The sequence below is a fragment of the Leptonotus elevatus genome, chromosome 14, assembly GCF_054856555.1.
Source record: "Leptonotus elevatus isolate MCC_2025b chromosome 14, RoL_Lele_1.0, whole genome shotgun sequence".
NCBI classification, from domain to species: Eukaryota; Metazoa; Chordata; class Actinopteri; order Syngnathiformes; family Syngnathidae; genus Leptonotus; species Leptonotus elevatus.
Genome location: NC_141252.1, coordinates 19,506,008 through 19,526,144, shown reverse-complemented (window position 1 = coordinate 19,526,144; position 20,137 = coordinate 19,506,008). Strand labels below are relative to the sequence as shown.

The window sequence follows — 20,137 nt, the reverse complement described above, 5'->3', positions numbered from 1 at the left end:
TAAACCCTGCTGTTTCATACGCATTAAGAAGACTGCAGATTTGACACATTTAAGTTTGTGCCTACATGTTGGAATTAACTTGATTAGACTCTGATCAGACAAACTGATAGCTTCACGGGAAACAGAGCAGTATGAGCCTTTCAGCGTGGTATAGCAGTGATCCAAAATGTTGCCTTTCTTGGTAGGATAATCAGTGTGGTGCTTTTATTGATTTAGAAAGTTCATAGTTAAGTTTTGCTCTGTTAGTCACCTGAAGCCCGTATATCACTGAGCGGAGCAGGCTTGCTAGGGTATGCGCACGTAGTGAGTGTTGCTTTTTCGGCAAGCTTCCTTCGGTGTTGCAAAATGTTGCAAAGGCTGGTAAGGTGACTGAAAGACCCGGGACACGTTAGAAAGACTCGGCTAAGCAAAGTGACTGGACTCTGCTTCGGCGGCGGCCCCAACAATGATGATTGGATGGATGGGATGTGCAAAACATCATGCTTTCTTTGTGTAGAATTTTGAAAGATGTGTACAAATTAAGGGTAATGAATATTTACAGTATTCTAGGCACTGTATGCGACTGTGAATGATTGTTTTACCTGGAAAAAGTATTGGAGCCAGAGTGGTAATGATGCCAGGTATAATAGATCAGACACAGTGAGGTTTATCAAGTAAACCCCAAGCTCATTCTTTTGCTTTAGCTGCAGTGCTGCATGATACAGAGAGTACAGGTTGGAGGGAACACCCACCTAAAATAAGGAAAACACGTGTGATTCTCTCAATTCCTGATATGTCTTGATATACCACAATCTTCCACCAAACAAACAAATGTAGTGTAGATATTAGCGCACTGCTGTGCTAATATTTGGTTAGCCACCATAGCTACCATTAGATTTGCAACGTTCTAATGGTCATATACTGTTTAATCCATATGTATGTAGTAATTGATTAATAGATTCACTGTTTGCTCTATCTTTCCATTGAGGAAAATGCAGTCAAATGCCAGTCATCGGGTGATGGGCTTCTGGGGGACCTTTGTGCTGATGACATGCTCTGATCGGCATTCCTTGTCAGGATGATTAGCGGGTACTGGGGTCCATTTCACAAAGCATGTTCAACAAACACCGAGACTAACCCTGAACAGCAAGTTGGCATACACTGACCGAGGAAACTCTGCGTTTTCGGTTCCAGGACAGCAGATTTGAGGTAGTTATATCAACGGCGAGTAGTTTCACCTGGCATTGCCACTACACTAAAAAGTCCATATCCATGGAGCCCCGATTCGTCGAGTCACCATGGGAACAGGGAAGCGCAGGGCGCGGCGTTTTTTTTTTTTTTTACCCCTCTCAACTGAAAATCTTAATGCGATCATATGGCGAATTTGAACTTGTCTTTAGAAAAAAAGTGCAACGCCACAGCGGCTCCGCATAGAGGAAGGCGGCGTGGGAGTCAGGGTTCATTGAGCTCATTGCAGACATCCTTGGTTGATCAGAAAAGTCAAAAAGTCAATTAACGTTGCTGCTCGAGTCGGGTCAATGCGTAAAATTGAACGTAGTCCTTTGCAATCACAATTATATTACAGGGGAAACCTGTTGAATGCCAGCTCATTATTAATTTCTTTTAGGTGCTATCCTGCGGGGCAGAAGCGCACTTGACGTAAGATGAAATATAAAAACATTATTCAAACGATTATAAGAAAAAAGCAGAGCGCAACACGCAATATATGCTGTGATGTGAGCGCATATACGGCTGGTAATGTTGCAAAGGTAAGGACGGATTAAGTTGTGTATGTAGATGATGGACTGTGATGTGTAATGGTACCACTCAAAAAGGAAATGCCAGCATAAATATGCGCGGTCTGATAATCTCACGACGAATATTTAATTCCCTGCGCAATAAAGCGGCACCTTCATCAATAGGGTCGTTGTCAAAAAGACATGCCATGTTCGTGACAAAAGTGGACTTTATGCTATAGATTATAGGCATATTTACGCAAAAACTCGCCGCAACGGACTTTATGAATGAGGAAATGAATGCCGTGTGTGGCTGAAAGGAGGCGGGGACAGAGAAAACCTTGAGGTTCATTGTAAAAAACCTGCAACCGACCAGGTTTGGTTCATGGAACATGTTACTACGGTAACTGACCGAGAGCTTAAATTATCTCTTTTTATGAAACAGAGTTACCTCTTTTTCTCTGGTTTCAGTTACTTCCCTACGTTACTAACTAAATTTTTGAGCAGGTAACTTGTAACTGTAGCGGATTACATCTTAAAAGTAACCCTCCCAACCGTGTGTATATATATATATATATATATATATATATATATATATATATATATATATATATATATACATCTTCTTAACCGCTTAGTCCTCACAAGGGTTGTGGGGGTTGCTGGAGCCTATCCCAGCTGGCTTCGGGCAGTAGGCGGGGTACACCCTGAACAGGTTGCCAGCCAATCGCAGGGCACACAGAGACGAACAACCATCCACACTCACAATCACACCTATGGACAATTTGGAGTGTTCAATGAACCTGCCATGCATTTCTTTGGAATGTGGGAGGAAACCGGAGTACCCGGAGAAAACCCACGCAAGCACGGGGAGAACATGCAAACTCCACCCAGGAAGGCCGAAGCCCGGACTCGATCTCACGTCCTATACACTGGGAGGCGAACATGCTAACTAATAATATATATATATATATATATAGAAAACCGAAATGGTGAAAAAAATTATGCCAATTTTTACTATCATTGCATTTATTATAATTAATTGAAATGATCATATTCCATCCATCCATCCATTTGCTACCGCTTATCCGGGGTCGGGTTGCGGGGGCAACAGTTTAGGAGGGAAGCCCAGACTTCCCTCTCCCCAGCCACTTCGACCAGCTCTTCCGACGGCATCCCAAAGTGTTCCCATGCCAGTCGGGAGACATAGTCTCTCCAGCGTGTCCTGGGTCATCCCCGGTATCTCCCGCTGGTGGGACATGCCCGGAACACCTCTCCAGGGAGGCGTCCAGGAGGCATCCGAACCAGATGCCCAAGCCACCCCAACTGGCTCCTCTCAACGCGGAGGAGTAGCGGCTCGACCCTGAGTCCCTCCCGGATGACCGAGCTTCCCACCCTATCTCTAAGGGAGAGCCACAGCTCGTGACCATAGGTGAAGGTCGGAACGTAGATCGACCGGTAAATCGAGACCTTCGCCTTTTGGCTCAGCTCCTTCTTCACCACAACAGACCAATACAGAGTCCGCATCACTGCAGACGCTGCACTGATCCGCCTGTCGATCTCCCGCTCCAACCTGCCCTCACTCGTGAACAAGACCCCAAGATACTTGAACTCCTCCACTTGGGGCAGGACCTCATCCCCGACCCGGAGAGAGCACGCCACCCTTTTCCGACTGAGGACCATGGTCTCAGATTTGGAGGTGCTGATCCTCATCCCAACCGCTTCACATTCCTCCCACATTCCAAAGACATGCATGGCAGGTTAATTGAACACTCCAAGTTGTCCATAGGTGTGTGTGATTGTGAGTGTGGATGGTTGTTCGTCTCTGTGTGCCCTGCGATTGGCTGGCATACAGTTCAGGGTGTGCCCCGCCTACTACCCGAAGCCAGCTGGGATAGGCTCCAGTGCCCCCCGCGACCCTTGTATATATATATATATATATATATATATATTTATATACACACACACCTACTTATTAAAAAAAAGAAAGTGTACGTGTGAAATCTGTTTTAAAAATAGCCCCTCAGTGATTGGATACTGTGTCTGGCTAAGAAAAATTAAAATAGAGGAAGAATAAACATTTATTTACTTATAAACTAAATGTACCATTTTTTCCCATATTTTGTTTAAAAACAAACTAGAATGTATTACATGGAGAGAGAAAAAATATTTCCCCAAATATTTAAAATAAGCACATTTTAGAGCTGCAATTTTAATACTTTGATATTTTTACTCATATCATGCATGTTCATAAATTTTCGCGGTGTGTCTGTGAAAGCTGCTTCTTGCTCTGCAGTGCTTGCACACTTAGACCAGGCATGCCGCTTGGTGGCAAACCAGAAGAGCTGCTAACAAAAAATGTCTTGGTCATCCAGCATAATGGACATATCATTTAGGTATACTGTACATATGACTGTTACACTAAAAATGCAAGTAAATTAATGTAAAATATTGGGATATCTATTGCCTTGAAGATCATGTATTGGGATACATATGTATCGCGATACGTATCGTATCGTGACCCCTGTATCGTGATAGTGATACGTATCGTATTGTGAGGTTGTTGGCAATACCCAGCCCTACTCCCTTCTCCAACATGGCTGACTCAAATGATCAGCACATCAGCAGGCTCTGTAGAGGCCTGATAACGATCCTGTTCATCGAATCAGGTGTGTTGTTGGAGGAAGACATTGAAAACAGGCAGGACAATGGCTCTCCAGGACCAGGGTTTTCTACTTCTTTTCTAGTCCTACTGCTGGAGCAGGGTGGGCAAACTCGGTCCTCGAGGGCCGGAGTCCTGCAGGTTTTGGAGGTTTCGTTTCTGCAACGCAGCTGATTCCAATCAGCAGGATCATTACCAGGCTTATGCAAAGCGTGTTGATGAGCTGATCTTATATCAGCTGTGTTGGAGAAGGGAAACATCCAAAACCTGCGGGACTCCGGCCTTTAGGATCGCGTGTGCCAACCCCTGTGCTATAGTCTAGTGGCTGATTTTATTTTTGATGATCTATGACCCCAGACTGACTGTGATGACCCCTTCTCATTGGCTGCTGCTGAGGAGACTAACTTCAACTGTCCAGCTGCTGTAAGTGTCACCTGTTTCACAGCTGTCAATCTGTTAATGATCTGTGTATCTTTCCGGCGTTGTGATGGTTTATGAGTTATTTCTGTTTGTTTCGTTATTTGAACTTAAAAGTGTGTATCTCCCGTTGGTGAGCTTCTATCTTCACCATGCGGACCGCATCACAGAGCTATCGGGGAAATCAAAGGGTGGCGGTTTATGCTTGTGTATCACAGGAATAGTGCACTGATGTCATACAGCTCAACACACACTGAAACCTGGATTTGCTCTTTTTGAACTGTGACTCATTTTACTCACCACGTGAGTGATGAAGAAGTGGACCGATGAAGCATAGATGGCACTGCAGGACTGTTTGTACTGTACTGACTGGAGTGTCTTTGAGCAGCTTGTATGAAATGCAAACACTGTAACACACAACCAGTTAGCTCTGAGTTGTGTGTGTGGTCCCATTTTACTTCAAATGCTCCAGCTTCCTGACGGGTAGGACACAGCAGGTGAGGCTGGGAGGGGACAACATCATCAACATGCACCATCAGGACCAGAGCTTCCTCTACACAAATGACTGCACCTCAACACACCCAGCTGGCAAACTCTTGAAGTTTGCAGACGACACCACAATCATCAGCATTATCAACAATGGTGACAAGTCTACATATCGACAGGAAGCAGAGCGGCGGGTGCTCTGGGAGGCCAACACAACTTGGATCTGAACACACTCAAGACTGTGGCGATGATCGCAGACTTAAGGAAGCATCCTTCACCACAGCTGCCCCTCACACTGTCCAACTGCCTTGTGTCAACCGTCAAGACTTACAAGTTCCTGGGAATTAAAGTCTTCCAGGACCTGATGTGGGAGACCAACATCAACTCCATCCTGTAAAATGGCCAAGCAGGGAATGTACTACCTATGGCTACTCAGAAAGCCCGACCTGGCGCAGAAGCTGTTTGCGACAGTTCTATACAGCAGTCATTGAATCAGTCCTGTGTTCTTTCATCACAGTCTGGTTTGGTGCGGCCACAAAAAAAGAACAAAATACTGGGGGTGTCAGGCAATTCAAATTTGTAATCGTAATTAATCGCATGACTTCAATAGTTAACTCATGATTAATCGCAAATTTTAAATCTGTTCTAAATGCACAATGAAAAAAAATTCTAAAGTTTCATACTCTTGTTAAAAAAGTGGGAACAAATTAACTAATAGAAATATATGGCTGCATCTTTGAGTAATTGATACAGTAATTTCATAATAATTCACAAAATTTAGTTAAAATTAAAAAGATGTACTGTACTGTAAAAAACGAGTATGATATTGATTTGTGTTGAGGTCATTTTTCTTCCACTAGATGGCATAATAAAGCTCAGTGCATTTTTCTTTTCATATTAAGAGCTATCTAATCTTTAACATGAAGTAACTTGAGAAATTCTGCACATTTTTAAAATGGTAAAATAGACGCCAGTCTCCACAAATATATACATTATTATTAAATTTATTACTGCAAAATTTTGACATGGAGGTGTCTGCTGGATTGCGACTGGAATTCCCCCAGTACAGGCTTTCCAAGTAAGGGGCGGTCATTAATCGCACATTAAAAATATTAGTGGCGGTAAAGGAACTTGAAATTAACACACTCATTTTGACACCCCTACTAGGGAGGTTGTAAGCTTGTACCCAACGGTGTCCTTGAGTATCAGTATCAGTTTTGACTCCCTGACTCCAAGTCAAGTAATTAAAGTGGAAAAGGTAGAGCACCATGTGTATTAGTTTGTAGATTACTCATCCTCCCGTGCCACTGAAATTAACCATATTGTCTTGCATGCATTGTCTTGAGGCAGGGTAGGCTAGGGATGGAATGGATTAAATCAAATTTTGATGACTGGACTTTAGATTTGCTGTGTGCAATGACTCTTTAAGGGCAAGCAAAAGAAAATGTGTGAGGGAATGAGGAAGGCAGTCTGGGGTTTGTGGGATTGTGGGGTGGGCACTGAGCTAACAATGTGTGTGTGTGCCATGTGTCAAATAAGCAGTAAAGAAGATGGATCCATGGCGAATACCACAACAACATTCTCGTATCCAATCATTCCTTTACTGGAGGAAAAAACTGAATTATCATTCACATACTCCAGTCCTCGGGTAAGAGACTGTGCTCGACTTGACCTAAAGTCTATTAAATTTAAAGGCTTGAATATAGCCAGCCGGAATGCAGGAGAGAAAGGCTATTGATTAGTGTCAGCTCAAATCAAATCAGCTTGAAATCATACAATAGTTATAAAATAATATACTGTAATTGTTTTGCACTTTACCCCCGCCTACTGCCTGAAGACAACTGGGATAGGCTCCAGCTGCCTGCGACCCTCGTGAGGATAAGCAGTTCAGATAATGTATGGATGTTTTGCACTTAGAAATGCCACTAATCTTTGTATGTTGTAGTATGGGGGGTAATAATCTTTTTGGATTTATTTTGTTATGTTATCGCAGTAGCCCTCCTGTTGTGTTTGTTTCTTAACTAATTTGCAACCAAAAACATATAGATAGATTCTATTTTAAATATTACCATGCTCCCAAAGACGGGTTTATAAGTTTTTTATGTGTGTGTATTTATTATATTTTTTCATGCTAGAGCATACAGAAGTCTTTGATGCAGCCTCTGACCTGAAGAGGTCGCTTAAAGTAATGGTAGTTGCTAAAAAAACGGCCGGCAGGTGGCAGCAGAGTATAAGAGATCAACCAGGGCCATGTTGCAACAAGCTCTTTTCACCAGTGTTTTCAACAGGTTTGTGATTAATGATGAAACTTACCTATATTCTAATTCTAATTGCTGCAAAACAGAAACTGATACAAATGTATTTTTTTTCCTGATGAAAGAAGATACTCTAATCGTTTTTTGGGTTGGATCCATGTTTTTATAGCAATAGAACACAATATTCTGTGGCCATTGCAAAATCAATCAAAATCCAGTAAAACAGCTGCGAGCGAAGGGGGTTGCTTCAAATGGCAGTTAACAATGTTCAGGGTCAATGTGACCTGTTCCAATGTTTTATTATCAAAAAATATCTCATAACACAATGCAATGTTCTTAATATTGAAAAAAAAAATGTTTTTTTTTTTTTAATGAACGCTAGCACACCAAGTTGAACCCAATTTTTTTTTCTTTCCCTAGATTTTCCAAACGGGTCAATTTGACCCGCAACGTAACGGGAGGGTTAAGCTCGCAGACTAGTGGACTTATAAGATGTTTTACAGTAAATACATGTTTAATTAACTTAGGTTTAGATTCACTTCAATTTAGTGACCATAAACTGCTTGAAGCCTCTTTTCTATGTTGTGAAGTAAGTTAATTTGAATGCTACCACACAGCGCTATAATATCGCCTATCAAAGGAAATAAACAGTTCCTATTTCAAGGTATCACTGGATTTGTATTTGTGTTTTTCCATACTATTTCACCTATAGTGTTCCATTAGACTGATTTACATTTTTATTCAACAACCAGCCACACACACACACCAATACTATGCCAACTATAATTGAAGTGGCCCTTACGGTTGACAGGAACATGAATATCCATTCTGAAAACATTCCATTCTATTAACAGTGTAACTTCTGAAATATGTGAGTGCTCAGTAAATATTTATTAGACACACACTTACCAATAGTACGAAGATATACACAAAGCAGAAGAGGTACTGGTGGATTTCATGGCTGACGGTGCAGTTCATAATGCCTTCCTCAAGCATAATGAACCAGCACAGCCGTTTCTTTCTAGATCTGCTTCTCCAGAGGGTTACGATTTTTACACCCAGGCACCAATGAATATGCTTGTCGAGTAGAGCACTCAACAATGGCCTCAACTCATATAAGGTCTTTGTCGTGTTTTCTTCTTGAACAAGGTTGATACAGTTCCTTGCTGCTACCCTAGAGAAAAGAACAAAAATGTGTTTCAGGCATTACTCTACTAGTACTGACAGGACAGGGAAAAAAGTTATTATCCACACAACAGTGAAGCTGGAAGTTGCATTTATGGAATATATACAGGCATGTGCAAAACAGTATTGATCTGTTTTTCAAAGGAGCACCACAGGTGGTTGTTTGGTGCTTGTTTTTTTCCGACCCACCATCACTGTCACCGCGCACCGGTTTCACATAAAGACATATTTGGACAATCAACATGAATTGAATGAGAATGAGAGCTGCTCAGCAGAAAACCAATAATGTGACTAGATTAGTCAGGCCTAGTTAGGTGACGTACACAATAGAGTAGCAGCCACTCAAAAAAGGAATGAATGGGTGTACTGCTGCAGCTGTGTACCTCAGCAGTAGCAGACTGTAAAATAAAGTGAATATTTCCTTGGAATAAATGCTTGGGATTATAGAAAGTATTGCATTGAGCGTACAAAACATTTTAAGGGTTTTTAAAAGCTGTTCCGCCCCTCGTGTGAATGTACACGTGAGTGGCAACTGGCACAGAGGTGAGCAAGGTGAGGTGACTGACAGGAGAGTACAAATTACCGCAACTTACTGCTGATGACGTATGTAACCAAACACACATGTAAATGACCATTTATCGAGTCAGGGGAAAACTATCGTGTCCATTTTATTTATTGAGCGATAACGGTTCCACGCCCCTTATTTATTGCACTGGGCAGGGCCTGAGCATCTGAGCATATGTTCCTTATCAATAATATAATTACATGTAGCAAGCCATCAAAGTGATGTGCATTAAATTTTGGAGTATAGTTGCCTCTTTGTTGGAATTGCCCCCCACAACCCCCTCCACTCCACTAGTTGTTCCACCTCGAATATCCTTATGAGTGAGTAGTAGTCAGCAGAGGTGGCAAATCCAGGTCCAGAAACTAAATACCCTGCCACAGTTTGACTTTAGACCCTTGTGCTAGCTAGCTCCCTAGCATGTAAACGAGCACCATGGGAGCTAGCTAGCTAACAGTTGGGACTAAAGCCAAATGGTGGCAGGGTTTTTGTTTTTTTTTGCACCTGGATTTGCCACCTCAGGTAGTCAGTATATCGGGTATCACTATTAAGACAAAGATGATTGAGTTAGGTCATAGATCCATCTCTACTTAAGACACACAAAATATATCAAATTTCCCTCAGCTATTAAAAAAGTTTCATCAAAATAACAATTTCAACATGTTATAAATGGTGTGGTGTAATATGCAGTTGCTCCTCATATCAATAGATAATGCGAAAAAGCTTAACTAAGCAAATCAGCAGTTTACTGGATGTTGCTCTAAACAAATCTATTCCCGTCACGTCATGATGAGGCCTGTTTAGTGACACGGGGCTTGTCCTTTAATAAGACTCATGTCAAACACTTGCTACTTCACACATGATCTTTTAACAAGGTGACAATACTGTTTATACACATACACAACCCCGTTTCTTTTTAATTTGTGGATGTCAAAAGCCATGCCATTGTTGTGTTCAACAGGGCAGTGACAAATAAGGCCTGGTACACACAAAAGGACTTAAAAGTAAAGATCATAATCATAATCCCTGCCCAGAAAGACTTAAAGTGGAAGTCAATATTAAAACATTTCTTGACAATAATAATATGTTATATATGACTTCACTAGTCTAAATATGACATTCTGGTTAATATTACATTTGAGGAATAAAAGTTATGAAGTAAAATCCAGCCATTTTTATCCATCTCAGGTGGCGGAAATTTTGCCACTTGCTGTCCACTGAAGATGACATCAATGTTGCTCAGGTCTCTGGTAACGACCAGTCACAGCTCAGCTTCAGAAAACAGGTGAGCTGTGATTGGTCGTTGCCTGAGCCCTGAGCAACATTGATGTCATCTTCAGTGGACAGCAAGTGGGAAAATGGCCGCCTCCTGAGATGGATTAAAACAGCTGGATTTTGCTGCTTAACTCATTCCACTAACGCAATATTAACCAGAATACCATATTTAGACGAGTGTGGCTGCATAGAACATATGATTATTAAATCAATATGCTTTCAAAGGGCAACTCATCTTACTGTATATAGTCAAATTCATCTTTTAAATCAACTTAAGTATTTCTCCTTATAGTGTGAAAAGAATACAACTCTGCAATGATGAGCGATTCTCTGCAATGTTGTAGAAATAGGCAAGGCAACTTTATTTATATAGCACATTTCATACATAAGTCAATTCAATATGCCTCAGTCATGCAACCAAAAGCACAACATCTAAAAGCATTAACAAACAGGACAACTGAAGACATTAACAAAGCAAAGAGAACAACTCTCTCCCCGAACCATCACCTTTTAGTGGTGAAGGGATGTGTGATCCACAGGTACCAAAAAGAAAGTAAAAATAAAAATCGTTCCAGTTTGCTTTTAGCCTCATGTGCTCGTTAGCCAGCTCCCTAGCTAGCTCCCATGGTGCTCGTTTACCTGCTAGGGAGCTATCTAGCAAGCTAGCACTAGAGGCTAAAGCCAAACTGTGGCAGGGTTTTTTCTCGACCTGGATTTGCCAACTCTGGTGTGATCCTAGAAGTTATGTTGCCTGGAGCTTTATGCTATGACCATACAAATTACAGCTTCTATACCCCTATATGCTGTCATCATGTATAGACATCATTTTCCCTTGCCCAGATGTGGGTCACCGGGGGCCGAGCCAGGGGCTCGATGGCGGGCGTCTGGTGGCCTGCACAAACCGTTGGAAAATAAATGTGATTTAGTTGACGGAACCGCTAAAGGTGGATCTTATTGAATTTGATACGCCAGTCTTTGATCATTTCACCAGTCTCGCCTCAAACTTGTTTCGTTTTTTTTTGTCTATTTTCACAATTATTTCCTGTTCAAAGTTAGTCATTTACATAATAAAGATGCTTACAAACACATTTTTACAGTAACTCCATGCACACATTTAAATTCTGACGATGGCATCAGTTGTAGGTTGAGTAATTACAACCACACACTGATGGTGTAACAGCCCGCAAAAGGTTTTAGTTCCTTTATTTACCGTATGTCTCTCGAGCAATGAGATGGCCTTTTTGAGGATAAATGAGGTTAGTGTTCACAAAGAAACACTCTACTCTATCAAACTAATGCTCAATGTCTGGGCCAGGCCTAAGGAGTTGCTCTAAAGAGATGAGAAAGGTGCCTGAAAAATCCACAGAAAGTCAAGTTTTAAAGAAAGTACATGATCATTATTTGCTGTCAACGTTTGGAGATGAATTCTATGCTGTGACCATTCATGTGTTCCTCATTGTACAGTACTTATTTCCTGCATTGTCATTTATTCATGATTAGGCTCCAAACATTTCTTTTCCATTTCAGGTGTGTGGTATGTCCTTTACCTGTTTATTGATTTTTCTTTAGTAACCTATAATGTCCAAGATTTTATCATTGAAGTTATCATATTTCTTCACTTTTTTGCTTAAATGACTGACTATTGGTAAGTGCCTGTTCTGTCTCTATGCACTTCTCCAAATTAATGTTTTCAGACACTTGTAATAAGCTTTCTGAGGTTTCCAAAGTAAGGTAATGTATTTAATATTTGTGTGTTCCATTTGTTGATTGTTTATAACCACAAGTGAGGCAAACAGGATTCTGCCTCTACACTGTGGCAGGCATCCTCCTGATATACTACAATATGTTGGTCCTGCATGTCATTCAGATCCCCAATTTATTTAGCCTGGCCATAGACAGCGATTCGGGTCAGGCCAAAAATATTTGCGTGACATCGTCACTCTTCAATCTTCAAGTTTTTTCCGCAACGACGAGATAAGTCATTCACTACTGTCTCTCTTCGACTGGATGTTTGATTTTGACTCACTCCACTCTTCGCTGTCTGTGCTCTTTGGTTCATTCCATTGTCCGTTAGCTCAGGTTTGACCCGCCTCAGAAATGCGACCGATAGGGCGGTTGACCAGACTCACTCTCCGGCAAAGTCGCGAGAGTGGCATAACGTGTTACCGTAAGAAAAAGTAGCATAACGTTACAACAGAGACTATGTTGTAGCATATGTTTGTGATTGTTTAGGCAGTGGTCATTTTGCCGTAACTGGCAACTCTCCTGCGGGTGTTATTATATATTGCCGTGAATGTCTCTGGTTTGCCTTAAATGCTTGTAGACATTTACAAGCGGTTATGAATAACACACTGAATATGAATGACACCACTGCGCGGTCGCAACGTGCAAGCCCTCTCGTCGAGACCACTTAGCGGCCTTTTAGCATCACAAAGTCACGTCAACTAGGTGGCGAGTTGCCAGTCATGGCAAAATATCTACCGCAGATTATATATTGGCAAAACAATACACGAACGCTTCAGTACTATCCAACCACCGTCTGCTTTATCATATCTGACCTCTTGTAACCAAACAACCTATACGACAAATGTAGCTCCTACTTTCACAGGCTTTCATTAACAAAACAGTCCTTCGGGAAATGCTGTCGGTGCACATCCTTCAAAAATACAATTAATCCACTGTCTTCTCAAAGACTCAGACAAATGAAGCAATTAGTTCCTCCTTATCGTTGTGTCCCCATTGTTCTCCATGGAGCGTATTCGAGCAGGGAAAAAAAAGGAGCAACCAGCGAATCGAATTTCTGTGGGCGTGACAAACCTTTACCAGAGGCGGTGCCACTAACCTGAGGGGCGGGGTCGAGTGCACTTCCGTGTCTTGTTGACGTCACCAAGTCATGGAAGTTTAATCTGCCCGTCTGAAGCACATATTTTAGAAAGGAGGAGAAAGCTAAAGAAGTCTCAAACTTTTTCATAGCTGGTTGGATTGTAGACATGCCGGGGATGCATATTATTGATAGAAAACCCCACTAAAGTGCATTTTCATACTATGGGACCTTTAACACTAAATAAGTAAGGATGAGCGAGTACCGAAATACCAGGTAACTGTATCGGGCCAATACCCAGCCTTATTTCAAGGTATCGGTACTTGTGACGGTAGCCAATACCTCTTTTGATCAGGAACTAAAAATTAGAAATTTGAACAATAGAAAATTGCCATTAATTTCATGCAATTTTAAGGAAAACTCCTATATTGAGAAATATAGGCCTTTCTTTAAATGTTGCTGTCTGTTTTAGGGGAGGGAAATTTTATTAATCAAAAGTAATAGTGGTATCAGCGTTTGGTATCAGTATCTGTGACTACTCAAGAGTAGCGTACCGTACTGGTATCGAGCTGGAAAAAAAGTGGTATTGAACATCCCTCCTATTAAGCGAACATATCCATGGATTTGGAGGACACAAATGTACTTCAAATTAACCGTCAAGGCTTTGAAAAAAATGCCTGTAGTGTACTTTTGGGATCGGTTTTGTAGTGTAACTTTGGCTGAAACCTTTCCTTGGTGACAGCGTCTCTAAGCAAACTAGACAGATAGATTTCTAATTAAATTTAAACTAATTCACTCCCAGCAATTTTTACTGAAGCAACCCCCTTCGCTCCCAGCTGTTTTACTGGATTTTGACAGATTTTGCAAGTTCCACAGACTATTGTGTGCTATTGCTATAAAAACATGAAACCTACCAAAAGAAAGATGAGAGTTCCTTCTTTTGTCAGGAAAAAAAGGTATATTTCTAACTGTTTAGCATTAGCATTAACATTAGAATACAGGTAAGTTTCATCATTATTCACAAATCTGTTTAAAACAGTGGGGAAATGAGCTTTTTGCAACATTGCCCTGGTTGATCTCTTATACTCTGCTGCCACCTGCTGGCCGTTTTGTAATTACTACCATTTCTTCACCCGTTCTCTGCAGTTGAAAGGCTGCATTAAAGCCTGATGTATGCTCTAGCATAAAAACTTATAAATATGTCTTTGGGACACTTAAAACATTTAAAATAGAACGTATTAAAATGTTTTTGGGAGCAAATGAATTAATGACCATACAATCTCCTTCCTATATTTTACCTGTAGGACGGCATTTTCTTAACCCAATGCAGGTCTTATTTTCTGCCCTTGGGTTCCATCCAAGAACGCATGGTATTGCCTTCCACTGCTATGTGGAAGACTGTCAAATTAATGTGTAATCTATGTCCTGCTGAGCAAAAAAGACGCTTTCTCATTGAGGCAATTTTTGTCCTGTCTGGAGGAAATGAAGGCCTGGGTGCCACTGTATTTCTTGAATTTCAATGAAAAGAAGACTGAAGTTCTGTTGTTTGACCCCAGTGGCATGTGGACATGCCACCGTGTTGACCTCTGCTCTGGTTTTGGTCAGGGATTGGGAATGTTCATTTTCTATTCTGCCAAGAACGAAAAATCATCAATCCCCAAATAATACTCTCTATTGTGTCCTGGGTCGTCCCTGGGGCCTCCTGCTGATGGGACATGCCCGGAACACCTCTCCAGGGAGGCGTTCAAGGAAGCATCCGAACTAGATGCCCGAGCCACCTCAGCAACGGCTCTCGTATGACCAAGCTTCTCTAAGGGAGAGCCCAGATACCCTGCGGCGGAAACTCATTTCGGCCGCTTGTATCTTGTAGCTTGATCTTGTTCTTTCAGTCACAACCCACACCTCATGACCATAGTTGAGGGTAGGAACGTAGATCGACCGGTAAATCGAGAGCTTCACTTTTCGGCAGCAGATGCTGCACCGATCAGCATCCTTCCCTCACTTGTGAACAAGACGGAAACCTGACTAGAATTTATCAAAAAGTCAGTTTGAGATTAAAAAACACTTTTTCGACAATCTTGGTTAAAGCTGCCCTATGTAACAATTTGCCCCAAAATATCTTTACAATAGCTTTTTTATTTGACCATTTATGTCTCAAACATCTTCTAATTAGTAGATTAACACTTTAGCTGTTGACAATGGGTACCCCTGCAAATTCTCAACAATTGTTTTCAGACTAGATTCTCGTTCAAATGTGCCACCTTCTGTGTGTGGCTGTGACGTCTTGTGTACATCGTGTACGTGAAGAAGTGTACAGTTTCATTTAAGCAGCTTTAAGAAGGGAAGGTTTGAGGTGGCTCTATAATTTGCAAATTTGGAGACATCAAGCAATCTCTTTTTTAAAAAGGGCTTGACAGCAGCTACTTTCAGGGGTTTAGGAAAGGTAAGATGAACCATGCCATAGATAAAATCATACATACACTTGCTACATTGGTTTTGTTTTTATCTTTTTAACTTACATGTTCATTAGTGCAAACAACCCATTTGCTCACTTTCTGTGACACTCCTAGTCAAAATGGATGGATGGATGGATGGACAAACAGCTGTCATCAAATCAGAATAAGTACATTTAAAATAAACGCTCCCGTATGGAATGATTTGACAAAGATAAAAACAAATACATTTTCATTCTAATTATAGTTATTTTTAGTTAGTTTTATCAAATTAAAAAAGTGGTTTCAGTTAGCTTTCATTTTATAAAAACTAGGGATGTTCGATACCACTTTTCTTTAGACCGATACCGATACTCAAATATTCAGTACTCACCGATACCAAGTGCCGACACCATTAGTACTTATGATACATACAATTTCCACACAAAAAACAATGACGCATCATTTTAAAAAAATGACATATACTAGAACATTTCAGTAAAATGTAATGAAATTAATGGCAATTGTATTTTTTCAATTTGCCCATAAAAGTCATTTTTCATTAAAAATAATAATAATCGATAAATAAGATGAAACAAATAATCCAGTGGCCAGAAAAAAAGTCCCAATCAAAAAATGTGGTTTTACAATTTATTTTTAAGGAATACAGTGAAATGCAAAGAAATCAATTCAATACAATAGGGCTTCAAGTAATTCAGTAATGTCTGCATGTTAAGAATTCCTCAAGCTGTTAAGTGTGTGATGTTTAATTATATCTTGTTATGAAACCCATGCTTTTAATTTGGAAGGCTGCTCTGTGTTTCCATTTCCTGTTTTACTTTCTCGTTCATCATTCATCTTATGCAGTGCAGTAGTCAATGATGATATACAATATACAAATATCTGTCTGCGTTTCAGAACTAAATTCAGAATTAAATTGTTGAGTACAACTGAAGACTTATGTGCTCTCTTACGGGAGCCCCCTGTGGCGGTCAATAAATGGAAAATAAGTTATAAATAACCATTTCAGCCTTTAGTTCCTGTAGTGTTGTCCACATTAACTTAGAAGAATTACGCTGGCTGAAGCGGCCATAAACAGCACCGTTCTATTTTTAGCACTGCAGCTTGGACGTTAACGAGGCAATTAAGCACGGCAAAGTTACGTGAGCTACAAACATATATGAATCACAGATATAGGTGATGTTACTCACAACAAAAGTACTTACTTATTCTCAGTAATGCACACAGAAAGTAATGAAATTAACAAGTGTTACCTCATAAGACACACAGGAAACCAACGAGACGGAACAAAGCGTTCCCCCCCGCCCGTCTTTCTGGCCACAAGAGCGGGTGTTGATACCAGTATCGATATAAGTCGTGACTACCGATACCATGAAATGTGCCTGGTATCGGCCCGATACTGATACCTGGTATCGGTACTTGCCCATCCCTAATAAATAAAAAACACTGATTTTATTTTGTAAATGTTTTTCCAGTTTTACTTTTGCTCACTTTGTTCATTTTCATTAACTGTAATAAATCTCGACCCTACTGCTAATATGGGGCAGATGACACGGACTTCAGACTTCCGAGCCACTGCTGGCCGTGTTCCAACACTCGCAACCCCACTCCTGCGCCCCCCAACCGTGCGCTCCCGCTTATCGTCGGGAGGGCGTCTCGGCTACCTGAAATGCTTCGGACACTGAGACAGACACTACACACTCGCAGCCTCGCACCCGTCGACGGGAACGCGAGGGGCACAAAGGCGGAAGCGCAAGTACTGGGACTCGGCCCACACGTCGTAAACCGGAAACGGAAACAAGGTTGATGGGTGAAAACCCAGAAGTCTGAAGTCCCGCCTCCTCCGTGGCAAATAGTCCATTGTGCTGGATGTAAGTAGGCAACTGGCCATAGGAGCTTTTCAGGTGTATTGCATTAGGTGTAAACAGGTTATGGGCCAAAGTGGAAACCGCAATCAATGACGGCACCTTTGCGAGTACACAAATCATTGTCGTGCCACTGCATGACATTTCAATCAAGGCCATAGATATTTCTGTGCGGTATCCATGGCTAGTCCTTTTTCATCTCGTCATGTCATCACAATTAGACCATCCTCATCCGTGCATGAGCCAAGAAGCAAACAAGCGAATGTATCATTGTGTCAAATACTTTATGCTGACATGGATGCTGAGATGGACTGTGGCAATCATAGCTGTCCTTTAGGAAGAACAAATGTCCTCTCAGTCCTCATCATATCATAACAATCTGATATGAACGTTCTCCAGTTTTATATTGTCTAATCCAGTTTAAGAACCCACCTTTAGCCTAAATTCCACAAGACGTAGAAGAAGTGACTTCTGTCAGGGGTCACCACAGCTGATCACTCGCATGATATGTTTGGCACACCGGATGCCCTTTCTGACGCAAGCCGCCCATTTTTATCCACGCTTGGGAATGTGGCTGGAGTGGGAATCAACATATAGCAGCCAGAAAGAGTCTTGCCACATTTTGGTGCACATTGAAAGAAGTTCAAGTCAAGTTTTCTTAATCTGAGTGTCATTGCTTGGAGCATCTTGCCCGAAAGGCAATTTCAAGTGGTCCGCTATCGACTGGAAAGCTGCAGGCAGTGTTGTTCAACGTTATTCATCCACTTTCTAACCCCTTGACGGCTATTTGTTTTCAAAAGCAAACAACACTCACATTGCTAATTACATCTCACTGTAATTTATGTAAATTAAGGTAAATCAACCCTAAGTATGTAACAGTAACTACTCCATGCAGCATCTGTAGTTTGAGGGAAACTGTGGGTAAATTAGACCAGAGTCTTGGGCTGAAAGATTGCTACCTGAATCCATTTAAAACTGAAGGAATGAGTATATTTGAAACAGTCCTAGTATTCGCTCTACTTAGATTGTTTTGGTCAAACTAATGGCGTGTCGAGATCGTGAGTATGCTAACCCCATTATAATGTTGTTACATGAAGCTTTCCATAGAGATTGCAATGTGCATTTAATGGAACGATGAGCTATCATAGGTTTCGTTTCCTTCTTAGCATGTCTTTTGTGCAACTGTTTTAAAAAACGCCTGAAAAAATAATAATAAAAAAATTAAAAATAAATCAAATTCATCCGTAATGACTCTTCAACTAAACAACAACAATATAACAAATTTGTAAGAAGCAGGAGTAGCCTATAGCCACGTGGGATTTAGCCAACATTGACTCACCAGAAGGAGAAAAGACGAATATTACTTACCGACGTGAAGACTTCGTAGAAATGATGTAGAGCTCTGCTTCTCCCTGTGTGCGCTCTCCTGGCTGACTGCATCGTGCACGCGCGCTCTTTCTGACGCGCGCACGCGCCTCCACTCCAAATACAAGTTCCTTTTTGTGCGCGTGCGTGTGTGTGTCAACCACAAGGCGCTGATTTCTCTAAACTAGGAATGGGTAAATTAAATGATGGAGGGGGGCACAATTTTTCATCAGTGCTATTGGGTGGCCACAAAATTCACAAATTCCTAATCAGATGACGAAAATAAATGTAATTTTAAATATGTACAAAATACGTAAATATCTGTTTTTAAACCAATGTACATCACAGATATATTTCATGCTCAATGTGCTGTATGTATTACGTACTGTAAAAGATCCAGCTTTCAACAACAAATGCTTTGAACAATCAAAAAAAATAACCCCAAACTGTGATTTGGAATTAAGAGCAAGAAATTATTTTGTGCATTTTTTTTTCAAAAATCATTGCACTCAAATTTTTTATATTATTCAGGTTAATATGCACGTCATTCCAAGACTGCAAGAAATCATTAGGACAACTGTATTTATGGTGTATAAATAACTTAAGCAAGTGCAACTAAACAATGTATTCCATCGAGTGGTGAATTGTGATCTTACCACTTAAAACCATACCAAGGCAACATGTTTTGAATAAGCGAAGTGCGCATCTCGACTGCACAGTGCATTATTATGGGTAGCGGCGTGGTGCATCGTGGGTAGGCTAAACTAGGGTCATTGAAAATGAATTGGATCCAATGGAATGAGTTCTGATTTCTAAAATTTCAACTGCTGGGAAGTTGTTGTTTTTTATTTAATGTATTTTAAACATGCATAGCATGGGGGGGACTCAGAGTGTAAACTGAAACTGCCAGTTGCCCATCCCTGCCATAGCCCAGTTTTTTTCTATGATGTATCCACTGTGAAACATTTTTTTCAGCCAAGTACCCCCTAACCAGCGCTGGTTGATCAGTGTCTAATTTAATCAACGTTGGAACTCCATTTAAAGGTTTTACCTTTTTACAGGTATAACTACAATAA

At 41.0% G+C, this 20,137-nt stretch overlaps 1 protein-coding gene across 2 annotated transcripts in view; it reads right to left on the bottom strand.

Moving 5' to 3' along the window:
- The window catches only part of gpr68 (G protein-coupled receptor 68), a 29,712-nt gene extending 10,590 nt beyond the window's left edge, over window positions 1-19,122 (bottom strand). The window contains exons 1-3 of one of the 2 annotated variants that reach the window (XM_086094333.1): window positions 19,065-19,122; window positions 8,445-8,709; window positions 582-731 (exon numbers count right to left, since the gene is read on the bottom strand). In XM_086094333.1, the coding sequence (XP_085950459.1) occupies window positions 582-731; window positions 8,445-8,531 (237 nt within the window). In that variant the 5' untranslated portion in view covers window positions 8,532-8,709; window positions 19,065-19,122. Of the gene's footprint in view, window positions 1-581; window positions 732-8,444; window positions 8,710-19,064 lie in introns of those variants that run through there. The other variant, XM_086094332.1, reaches the window with a different exon arrangement.
- Window positions 19,123-20,137: the final 1,015 nt, after the last annotated feature.